The sequence below is a fragment of the Phlebotomus papatasi genome, chromosome 2, assembly GCF_024763615.1.
Source record: "Phlebotomus papatasi isolate M1 chromosome 2, Ppap_2.1, whole genome shotgun sequence".
Classification (NCBI taxonomy): domain Eukaryota; kingdom Metazoa; phylum Arthropoda; class Insecta; order Diptera; family Psychodidae; genus Phlebotomus; species Phlebotomus papatasi.
The window spans coordinates 40,873,017-40,885,168 of record NC_077223.1 but is presented as its reverse complement, the minus strand read 5'-3'; the positions used below and the strand labels follow the sequence as shown (position 1 = coordinate 40,885,168).

General features: G+C 35.8%; 1 protein-coding gene across 1 annotated transcript; it reads right to left on the bottom strand.

Moving 5' to 3' along the window:
• Positions 1-9,104: 9,104 nt before the first annotated feature.
• On the bottom strand, positions 9,105-11,693 carry LOC129802018 (juvenile hormone esterase-like). The gene is given in 4 exon segments (XM_055847549.1): positions 9,105-9,797; positions 9,876-10,427; positions 10,489-10,542; positions 10,544-11,693. Coding segments are annotated over 4 exon segments (1,482 nt in total). The 5' UTR covers positions 10,931-11,693; the 3' UTR covers positions 9,105-9,308.
• Between the last annotated feature and the right edge of the window lie 459 nt (positions 11,694-12,152).

Below are 12,152 nucleotides of genomic sequence, written 5' to 3'. Positions count from 1 at the left end.
TTCGGGATTTTGGTTTTCAGGATTTTGGCTTTCGGGATTTCGGCTTTCGAGATTTTGGCTTTGAGGCTTGGGGACCCAATAAAATATCTAAAAATATAATCACATCGCATAGGGACATTTTGGATACAATTTTAAATTTCAAGGAAATGTCTGTAATTACGTTGCGGATTAAAATACGAACAAATTTAAATTTCTTATAATAAGGCTTCCGATTTTAAAATAAAGAATATCAACTAAAGCTGTTCTAGAACTAAATTATGATGTTTAAATAATTGCGGCGTTTTTAGATGTCTTTTATTTACGCATGGCAACGTATCATATGGACAATCCAATTTAGATAATTGAAACCTAATTTATGATTGCATTGAAAAAAATTTCTAGTTAAATTTAACTTATTCAACAAATAACAATTTCCGATTAAGGTAGGCAAAATGTGTTTCCTTTGTTCTATTATAAAAATAAATTTAGTCTCTAAACAACTTAATCTAGGGATCACCTTGAACCCCATGAACATTATCTGAAATCCCCAATTTTCTCGATTCAAGCGGGTTCTACGAAAGTTTAAAAAAATCTCCACCCTTTTCCCCAGAAACACGTTGATTTTTATCAAATCCACCGCGATTTTCCACTCAGGCAACTTTTTCTCGAACCATATGGAATTTTCTCCACGGTTGATTGTGAAGAAGATTGATATAAATTGAATTAATTTTCAATGTTTATCATTGTGCTCAATCATTGATGATTGAAACCCTTTGTGGCTGGAAATCCATCGTTTATGTGTGCACTTTGCACTGCGATACACAAATTGACAAACATTTAATTAAATCGAAATGGTAATTGATGTTAATTTATTATTCACAGTCTCACATTCGTGGTTGTGGATCATGTCCCATTCCTTCTTCGTGGGAAACTCTGAGATTTCCTTGGGTAGTCAGGCGGAAGACGATGTCTTTGGGGCGTGTGTGGGTGATAAATTTGTGTGGTTTGGCGGCTTTGGTATTAAGTCGTTGACACATTTATCTATTTAAGCGATAAACTCCCCAACTTTCTCCAGAGGAGCCTTCACCCAGTCAGCATCAATCCTCATCATCCAAAGCAATTTATAACAAGGCAAAAGACGTATATTGAATGCGGAAAACGGTAAGAAAGGTGAGATTACAGCAAAATATCACCACAAATTTACTTTTAATTGTCAATAATTGTCACTGAATGCTATTACAGATTTTATTCTCACAAATCTACCCAAATATACACAGGAACACTGTCAACAATCAAAAGGAGATTTCCGGGAGGATTATTTTCGCGCCCAAAATTCATTGAAATTCACTTCACGTACTGTTTGCAACTTAATGGCTTCGACATGGAATTAATTTGTTTAAATTCACATCAAAATCGTCTTTTGTTTCAAGTAATACATCGTGATGATTTAGTGATTTGTAGAAGACAAAAGCTTCTCGTCTTGCTGTAGTTTGAACAGATGTCTTAATACGATTCTTGTATTAGTTGTATCGATTTTGGGAAAACAACAGGATGACAATTGGTTAAATAAGTTGAATGGAACAATAGACTGCTGTAAATTGCATAATTTGACTTTAAAATGGTTTTCAAACCATATGTTTAACCATATACATACTTTATTTTAGATCCGATTTGCAAACAGGAGGGTTATTTGAAAAAAATTCGACAATAAAATTTTATAGGTAAAATTTGTTTAAGCTGTCTCAGTTTCTGGTATTTTCTTTAAAAAGGGTTTGACATAGGAAAATTTTTAATTTTTTCCGTTTTTATTTTTGAACTATTTATGAAATTTCCTAAATTCAAATTTTCGTCTATCAGATAGAGTTAGTTTTGACAGATAATATCACCGGAAAATTTTTGGAAAATTTTCAAAATTGAACCGTTGAGAAATGGTATGATCACACCATACCAGAAGGATTTTTTTTTAAATTTTTTTTCGATTTTTTAAACAACTTTTTTCAAAAAAAAACGATCATTTTCAGCCACTTTTTAACATGTTTTTATACTATAAAATCCGTTGGAATCAATATTTCTAAAAACCCTAATGTTAAGCACGAACCAACAATATCTAGAAGAAGTGTGCAAAGTTTAAGAAAGATCGGTTCATGCGTTTTCGAAATATCTTGACAAACGATTTTGAAAATAGTTTAAAGTTTAGCGATTAAAGTTTTATAACAATATGCGCGCGTGGGCAGAATGCATAACTAAAACTGTTCTGCCTCCGAGAGTTTTACTCTGATTGTCTTGAGGTTTTCCCATAAATAAATATATTGTTTAATTTTTGTGTTTGCAAAAAAATAATTTTGTTTTTAAAAGTACTAAAGTTCTAGAATCACTAGAGCTATCTTCAATATCAATTTCGCATAATTTGAAATATTTTGCTACGACATTTAATACTTAGGTTTTCGTTCCCCTAATCGGTAATTTTACTAATTTAGGATATCTCCTTGGATATTTCAGAAACAAATTAGTTATTTTTCAGCCGCTGATGGTCTAATTCCCACGATATTGTTGATCGTATTGCCTATACGTCTTCTTTAACTCACTGTGATTTTTGGTTAGGTTTAATTCTTAATGCACAAAAAGTCGCAAGGAAAAGCCATAAATTTTAGCAATAAAATATCATACTAAAATTTATGTTCGAGACTGACATATAGAGAATATATATCAATTTTGAAATAATGCAAAAATCGCTTAGCTATTTCAAACTTTTGCTAAAATAGAAAATCGATATCGCACATAGTTTTCCTTTAAAAGAGATGTCAATCATGAAAGTTTGTCTGGCCATTAATGTTTATAATAATAAATGTTTTAATAGGGAATCATACTCATATTAGAATTTTCATATAATAAAACTTCTTCAAAACGAGTTGGTATTAAAGTCAATTAAATAATATTTTAAAACCTAAGCGGGAAATATAGGAAATAGAGGGGAAAAATAGGGATCATTTGGTATATCCCCAAAATGCTGATGGAAATTGAAATGAATGGATTGTACGCAATGGGACTCTAAGGTACAAGTTTTTTTTCCTTATCTCTGAGCTCCCCTCTAATCACTGGATTTATGGGAAATAGGTCTAAACCAAGGAGGAAATATATTTGAAGAAATTTTAAGTTCTAAACATTTAGTATATTTGGGTATAAAAATCATCACATGTTAAAGTTATAAAAATTATTGCAATTATACAATTTTTGTAAACTTTAAACATTTTTTATTCATATTATTTTTATTATGAAAACACTTGCAATGAATGACTGTCATTAAAATTTCACTATATTCACGTTGATGCAATATAAATGCTTCTATTAAATACCTTCACCCACTTGTATTCCTCACATGTTTTTCTCCATCGGGAAAGTACTAAAGCGCAATGTTCCATTAATATTTCATTTTCCACTTCCCTGTTTTTTTTCTGCAATAATTTGCAATTCACTGAGAATGACACAGAATTGCACCTGGTGAAAACTCTTGGCAAAATACCACTTCCCTTCCTTTGCAAAATTCAGCATCAGTGACTTTTTCCACGCGGGGACTGAATGAAAAGGGATCAAGGGTAAGGAGTTTTTTTTTCCAGAACGAAAATAATTATTTTGTTCATTGTACTTGCGTAAGCAGGATTTCCGTTTAATGACACAAGGGACTATAAATCCCCACAGATGAGGGGAAAAATGGTAAACGGTGCAAAGTAAAACTTAATTAAAACTCAATGAGAAATTGTTGCAATTCCCCCGTGAATTGTGCAACTCAGGTGCTTTTCGGCTTCAATTCTGTACCACAATCATTGAAATGAATTTCGACGGGAATATTTAGGGTGGAAAATCTGTATAGATAAGTAAAAAAAAAGTGATATTACTTCGAGGCAAGGGGGAAGTATTCAAGAAATGTATTCAGTGAAACGATGGTAAAGTAGTGTTACATTGTAAAAAAAATATTCCTCCGTTGATGTATAATGAGGCTGAAATGCCCAATTTACAAATAAAAAGCCTACAAATTATTGTAATTTTTACTAAAAATTGATAAAGAATTTTAGAAAAGTTCTATACTTTTAATTCGAGTACCGATCTAAATCTCGAAAGCCAAAATCCCGAATCCTTAAAAGTGTTATCTACTTCCGCGATTGCACCCACGCTTCCTGGAGGCAAAGGGAAATCTTTTGTCCCTTGGGAAATTTTTCTAAACATTTTCCTCCATTTAGTTCATCCCTTTTAGGATTTCGAACATTCGGGATTTTGGCTTTCAGGATTTTGGCTTTCGAGATTTTGGCCTTTACGGGATTTTGGCGTTCGGGATTTTGGCTTTCGGGATTTTGGCTGCCACCGTTTTAATTCATATAATGATCTGACATGATCGCTGGGATGAAGAACACGTCAAGAAATTTTATAAAGTTGCTATTTGCGGAATGATATCCTCCAGTAAATATAAATTAGTATATAATACCAAGTAGGGTCGAAGGAACGCTTATAAACACTATAAGAAATCGTATTGTACTGTTCTCGGCGGTCGATATGCATAAAATTGATTCAACGCGAGTTTTTATGCCTAAAATTCAATTCAATCAAAATCAAATTTCCAGTCGTTCCGTGTTGCAAGCACCACGTATTTTGCAAGCCAAGTATTAGGTGAGATTCTTAACAATCTCACCTACTATAATCCTAACAAAATCTCATGTCCTCCGATTGGCCCCAAACTTTGCCAGAATGTGTTTTGACACTTCCTGATCACGAATATATGGATGGCTAAAAACCGTTCCCGTCCGTCCGTCCGTCCGGCCGCTCTTTGGAGCTTAATAGCTCCTAAACTAAAAAAGATATCGACTTGCGGTTTTCGGCAAAGGTTATATATCGTATGAAAATTGCAACTTGGTGCATTGACCCCCACCCCCCACCCCTCCTTCCGCCATTTTGAATACCCCCCTTTTTTGTTTTCTTAATGGCTCCGCCCCTATGGCATCGATCGGGCTCAAATTTTAGAATGTTATAGCTGGGCCTTAGGGCTTTCCATCAATACCAAACTTAAGATCCCCCGACCCCCCTGACCCGAGCTATAAGGGTCCAAAAAATAATTCTTAAAATGGCCATAACTCCGGTTCTAATTGTTAGAATTTAAAAAATGAGGGCTTTTTGGAAAGCTCTCTTGAAATGCCACTTCCCCTTCTAACATCGCAAGTTCGTAAAACTACCGCTAGGGGCGCTATTATTAAAAAGAAAATTTTTAAATCTTATAAGTTAAATAACTCAAAAATTCCTTATGCAATCGGGCTAAAATTTTAGTATGTTGTAGCCGTTGATTATACCTATCAAACAAAAAAAACCTTAAGTCGATCCATAACCCCTGACCCGAGCTATAAGGGGTCAAAGTTCGAATATTGACCGGCCTCTATCTCCGGTTCTAATTAACATAGCGACATAAATTTTACCTTTTTGGTTTCGTATCGATGAGCACTTTCAGATGGAAGTTCAAAAAGTCCCCATAGGTGGCGCTGCGATAGCGTCAAAATTCATCGAAATTCAAAATCATTTTTCTCAAAAATTCCTTTGTGCAAGTTAATGAAATTTTAGTATGTTGTAGCCCAGTCTAGGACGTTTCCAAAATGGTGCGTATGTGCGCTGTGGTTTCAATAGAACCGGAGATATGAGGGATCAAAGTTCACGAAATTCAGAAAATCATATCTCCGGTTCTATGTGACCGATTTTGATGAATGAGGGCTTATACGAAAGGTCTCACCAAATGCTACAACTTTCTAAAATATTTGAACTTCGTGGGACCAACACCAGGGGCGCCACAGTCGAAAAACCAATTTCAATATCACATAACCTCAATTATCTCGACTGTCGCTGAACCGATTTTGATAATTACTTCGACATAATTGTAGAGGACATTTGTCTCTACATTTTGTCCATACATCATTTTCCGCTCAGACTACGCTATCACTCCGATTCTGCCGTTTAAGTGTGAAAAAATTGATTTTTCCCTTAATAACGCTTTGAAATCACTCAGATGCCAATTTGACTGCCTCTACTCCACAAAGACACTCAAAAAATATGGTTTTAAATGGAAAGTCCCACAAAATACAACAATTCTTTGATATAGTTGAAGTTCAACAAATGAACACTTGGGGCACTCTGGATGAAAAAAAAAGTTAAGAAACAAAAAACCTCGCTTATCTTGGCTTCTGAGTAATCGATGAGATCATGTTCTATAGGAAAATTATAGAGTACATTCTGGTCTACATTTCACCTATATATCACTTTTCTGTCAGTTCATCCAAATCCTTGATATTTTGATTTAAATACAAAATTTGTATAATTTCACGAATTTGATTCAAGATAACTGAATGGCGTCTCCCAACTTCAGCTCTAAATCGAATTTGCATGCACTCCGAGTTAGCTCACGTTAAGAATCTCACCTACATAAGCCGGTTAGGATTATCTGTCCCTTTTATAATTCAGTTATCATGCCCTGAAGCTGATGTTGCTTAGGATATCGATTTTGATTAGTTTGAAAGACTAGCCAACAGTTTAGAGCTCGCCGAACGCGATTTTTTCGCCCAAATAGGGGGAGGTGGGGCTACCTTGAGCTGTGGGGCTACATTGTTATACGATTCTTTCGCATATTTCTAATAGAATCTGGGTTTTAACATGAAGTAATTTGGATAGACAAAATAATTGTGGATCTAAATAAAATAATTGTAAGGACCATCTTCATTTAGAAATAGGCCAAAAAGCCGTATAACAATCTAACCCCACAGCTCAAAGTAGCCCCACCTCCCCCTACAGCAATAAATGGTAATAAACTGTGATTGGAGTCCGGATTTGATAGTCCTACCACTGGATCACGTCTAGATACGTAGTTTAATCTCTGTGATATGGCCTACGTCATGTTTTGCAGCCATTTTGTTGAACAAAAATCCGTTATTGGAACACTTTTTCATATAAGAGCGTATTTTACTCAATATACCATTATTTAGGTTGTTAGTAAAAAATATTCCGGAAGTGTACATGGAAAATGCATTAAAAACAGCCGGAAGTCATTATATTAAATTAATTTTTACGTAAATAGTTCATAAAATAAAATTTTAGAACAAAAAATAGCGTTTAGGTACAAGTGACAAAATTGTACCAATGCATCCTTTTTTTTAAAAAGCTATACAAAAATATTAGTCCTTCTCCTAAAAAATTCTAATAAGGCACAATTTGTAGCTTTATAATAAAACTATCTAAGAAATAAAAGTTTCAGTCAAAATATAGATTAGATCTTGAGATATTAAATCCTTTATAGAGAATTTTGAAACATTGGTACAATTTTGTCCGTCACTGTATCTATCCCTTGCGATCCATCGTAAGATTGACCTTGATAAACGCACAAAAATTTCATCGAAATTTCTTAATAAACATCGAAAATATGATCCGGTCAAGATATTTCCAATTATAGCTCAAGGACAGAGGATATCGAGGGAAGAGTACGACCCACCGTTAGAAAGGTCTCGACCTCAGCTATAATATACTATAATTTAAAGAAAACTATTTTCTATTTTTCGAAATACTCCACATAGAATTTTCGAAAATCGTTTTTTCGTTTAATCGGACCTTCGATGAATAACTGAAATTTTTCAAATTTTGATAATTAGAACCGGAGATATGACCATTGTAGCCGGGTTTTTGCCCTGAAAGATTCCTCTGTGAGAGCAAGGCTTATCACTGCTGATTGCTCGGCAGCGACTCAGCTCTGTGCCCCCATCCGAACTCCTCCAGGCCATGTTACCGATTTACTGACAGTGTCGTCTGTGAGCCAATCCCCCGTACGGCGGGACAGAACTATACCGCCAGTAAAAGGCCTGGCTTGGAGCGAGAGGCGGGAAATATGAATTACCCGCAAACAGGGAAGGGAATCCACCAGTCGGGCTCTATTTCGCTATCGGTGGAAAATCTCGACAACACCATTTAAAAATTCAATTTCTGACCCCTTCTAGCTTGGGTCAGGGGGATCAGGGAGACCAAAGTTTTTTTTGCCAATTGTAGCTTTAAGGTTCAGCTATAACATACTCAAATTTGAGGCCCGTTCATGCCATATATGGGCTGAATTATTGAGAAAACAAAATTTGGTGGTGTTCCATTGTAGAGTAAGAGGGTGGATCTTACATCACCTATTTCAATACACTCAACGACATTTAACTTTTGCCGAAAACCGTTTGCCAATATCTCACTCCGTTCTCCTTCCAGAATTACATACGACGGACGGACGGACGGAACGGGACGTCCACGAAAAATCAATTTTCGATTTCATGATTTTCGAGACCGTGTTGAAACGTGTAGCAAAAGCTGAGATTGCAAAGAAACTCAGCTAAAAATAACTTTCATTTTATTAGTGAATTAAATAGAATTGAATATTTTAACGAAATTTCCATTAAGTCTTGCCGAACAGATGTTCTTTCGACCTTATAATTGCCGTTTGTGAAATTAATATTATTATTAATTTCAATATTATTAATTAAGTTATTGGTATGTATAATCGAAATGTTCACCTTGGCTACTTCTAAAACCTCAAAGACATATGCGAAAAGTAAAGAAATTGTAGGAGCTGTTTTCGGAATAAACGAAAAAAAATTTTTGGAGTAAAGAAGGGTATGGAGGGCAAAGAATAAAATGTCTGGAGTTAGTGTCTTTTGTTCCCCGAAGACTGAAAGTTGATATATCTTACCATTTAAGGTCGCTGAACAATTCGAAAAGAAGTAAATTGTATTGCTTTCCAGTTTGCGCAGTAAAAAAATAAACAAAAAGTATAAAAAATAGAAACAAGTCACTTTTGCCATATCATTGTGATGCAATCCGAGTTGCATCCGCGACTTCCCTATCAAGCGGCTTTATGGCGCAGCTACCGGCCATGTCCAAGCGCTCTCGACAGGGTTTCGCCAGAGACTGACTCAACCCTCCCCTTACGAACTCGAGGCAACCATAGGCGCACACCCATAGCCTCCCCTTATGACCCGGTAGCTCGCTCCTAATCCGCTATATAGACGTAGGAGGAGAGAGATGATGCAACAATTGTTTAATTGTATTCTAAAATTAAAATATGTTTGATCTTACATTGAAGATATCGGAAAAACGCTTAATAATTCCAGTGTCTATACTTTACATAGGTCAGATGATCTTGCTATTGAAATTCCACCAAAATTTTTGAAATTTGAAATATATTAAAGAAATACTAAATACCTACAGAACAGTTCTTCTGTACAATATTTTTGTACTGTACAAAAAATACGTAGAATAAACTAACTATCCAACTAAATTATCTAGGTATCATATCTTGTCCTTACTTTGTATTCCTTCAATTCATCCCACAACTTAACGGCTGCCATATCAAAGTCCTGCGATGTATCTATTTGAATTTTTCCATCAGATGAATTGGAAAATTGTTGATAATGGCAAATTGGTTTGAATGTGTATTTCTGGCATGTGGGAACAGCTGTCCACTCTTTAGGTCGTCCGGAGATTGCAAATGCTGTAAACGTTCTTACCATGATATCTTTCATTTTCTCATCGACTGAACCTTCTGAATGTCGTGCGGGAAAAATGGCTGGAGAAGTGAATAAATAGACAAGATCATCACAATGGCTAACACCGTAGTATTTAGTTGTTCCGCTGAAAAGCACTGAGTAGGAATAATTTCCTCTATAGGCGAACTTGTATAGATAGATGGGGTTTTTCTTGATATCAGCGTATGAGGTGTAGGCCTTCACAGTTCTGTAGAATGGATGGTAGAAGGATCGGTGGGAGAATATCTGAATATATAAATATTAAAAAAAACATAGCGCTATTTATCAATTTTATCAACAATATTCAAGACATTTTATACGAACATCAACGAATCTTTGCCAATTGCTATTACTGACGTAGGATTTTCCATCGAAGTAAAAGTTCTTAACTTTTGGCCAAAAGACTGCTAATTCTTCTTTTGTAGCATTAATTTCCATTAGCTTTGGCATCAGCTCATCAAAACGATCATTTAAATCCTTGAGATCTGTAGAATTATTCAAGATCGTTGTTGCACGAACAGTTCCTTCATTTGTAACTACGCCTGTCATCCAAGGAACATGTTTATAGTTTCCCCTCATCACAATATCAATAGGATTTTCAGACATGAAAGCCGTAGGACCTGCAGGTTCAATGGCAGTTCTGAAGAGCACTAAAGGATCCACTGACCAAAACTTCATTTTGTCAGAACTTTCTACGAGCGTTATTGCATCAACTTTCCTCAATTCTTCAATAATTTTAGAAGAATTCAAATTTTCAGCATTAGGAACTTTGAGAACTTTGGCTTGTTCTCGAGCTTGCTCAAGAGGATCAGATACAGGGAAATTATATGGCGCAATAGCACTCCCACTTTGGACAATAGCTCGATGAAAGAGTCCCTTGGAAGTAAAATAATGCATTGAAGTAAATGTTCTAAATTAGGGCCATTAAAAATTATACCTTTGACAGAGGACTCAGCATATGCATGTGAACAGATAGTGCTCCGGCACTATCTAGATATAAAGATGGTAATAGAATTGGAATTTCCACCAAAATTCTCAATATAATCTTTTACCCATTTCATAGCCATTCTTTGATCCTTGAAACCAAAATTGCCAGGACATTCTGAATCTCCTGTGCTTAAGAATCCAAAACTACCCAGACGATACTGCATCAAAACAAGGATAACAGAGCCTGTTTCCATGAAATATTCCGGTCCGAGTAGTAGTGTCGTAATGCCTCCAGTGAAGAGACCACCGTAATGGATAAAAATCATTACGGGTAGCTTCTCCTCGTAGATTAAACCTTCTTCTGTTCTTGGTCGATAGACGTTCAAATATAAACAGTCCTCACTACCAACAACGATAGGAGTAGGAATAAGAACGTTCTTTTGAATACACATTGGCTTTTCAGAGTTAGCCAAGAGGGTACCTTTTCATTTTTCAGCTGGTTGGGGATCCTAACATGAAATCAATAAAATTGAAATAAATGCTCAGTTCATTATTTCACAATCTCGTAACATTTCAATAGTATACAGTTTTTGCTTAATAATCATTCGAAGATAAGCTGTTTTGAATGACATGTTCACCCAGTGAAACCTAAATTACAAAATTCGCCGGATATTATTTAATTCAATTTCAATTCAGTTTCAATTTATTAAAAAAAACACTATAAATAGGGAGCGACCCTCTTACAATAGTGTGGCGATATAAAAAAAAATAACATACAAGATAAGAATGAGTAAAGAAAAAAGAAAAGAAAAAGTTGAAAAAGTTTAAGAAAAAGCTTTGTGGCCAAACCTAGGCTAAAAATACCTCAGAATTTCCTGCTGGAATACGCGAACCTCACGGGGCAGGGAATTATACAAAAAGACCTCCCCTGACAAAGATTGTACGTTTAAATTCTATGAAGCTTCTGTGGCTATAGGTCCCTCAACCCTAACGGTATCCTTATTCGGTAAGAGGGAAGCCAGGTATTCAGTGCAACCACTCGTTTCCACACGGTACAGACACAAGGGCACGCTTTTGAATGTAAAATGGCAAATAACAACCAACAAAAACATCCCTGTCAGAAGAAATGTGATCAAAAGGACCCAAAGCACATGCATAGTTTAAGCAATTATTAAATTCAACCGTTAACTTACGGATAGTCTCACGATCAGCCAAGAAAAAAGAGCTCAGCTCCATAAGAAAAACAATATACTTGCGCCGTGAAGCAGACGTGTGTCATAGGCTCGGTGTGATATCCCGGTACTACCGTGGCTGGTAGTCATCCCCGGTAGTAACGGTCACGAAGCGCTTTGCGAATATTCAATTTTCGCTGGTCTCTTCTTCATCTACCAGAAGACGGATTTCTACCATAAGGATTAGATCCAGACCCAGTCTGTGCAAATGGACCCCCTCCTTGAGACGAATTAATATTCAAAGGGCCAGGATCACCGATTAACTGTACACCACTTTAGGCTATAATACATCCCTCTTGAAATGACCTATTCTAAAAGCCTTTACAGATAGGATCAATAGGGATAGGCGATCTCAGTGGCGCAATAGGCAAGACCGTTGGTCTTGGGCGGATGAGATCTCTGACTCTACTCTCACAGTTGTGAGTTCAAAGTCCCACCAGAT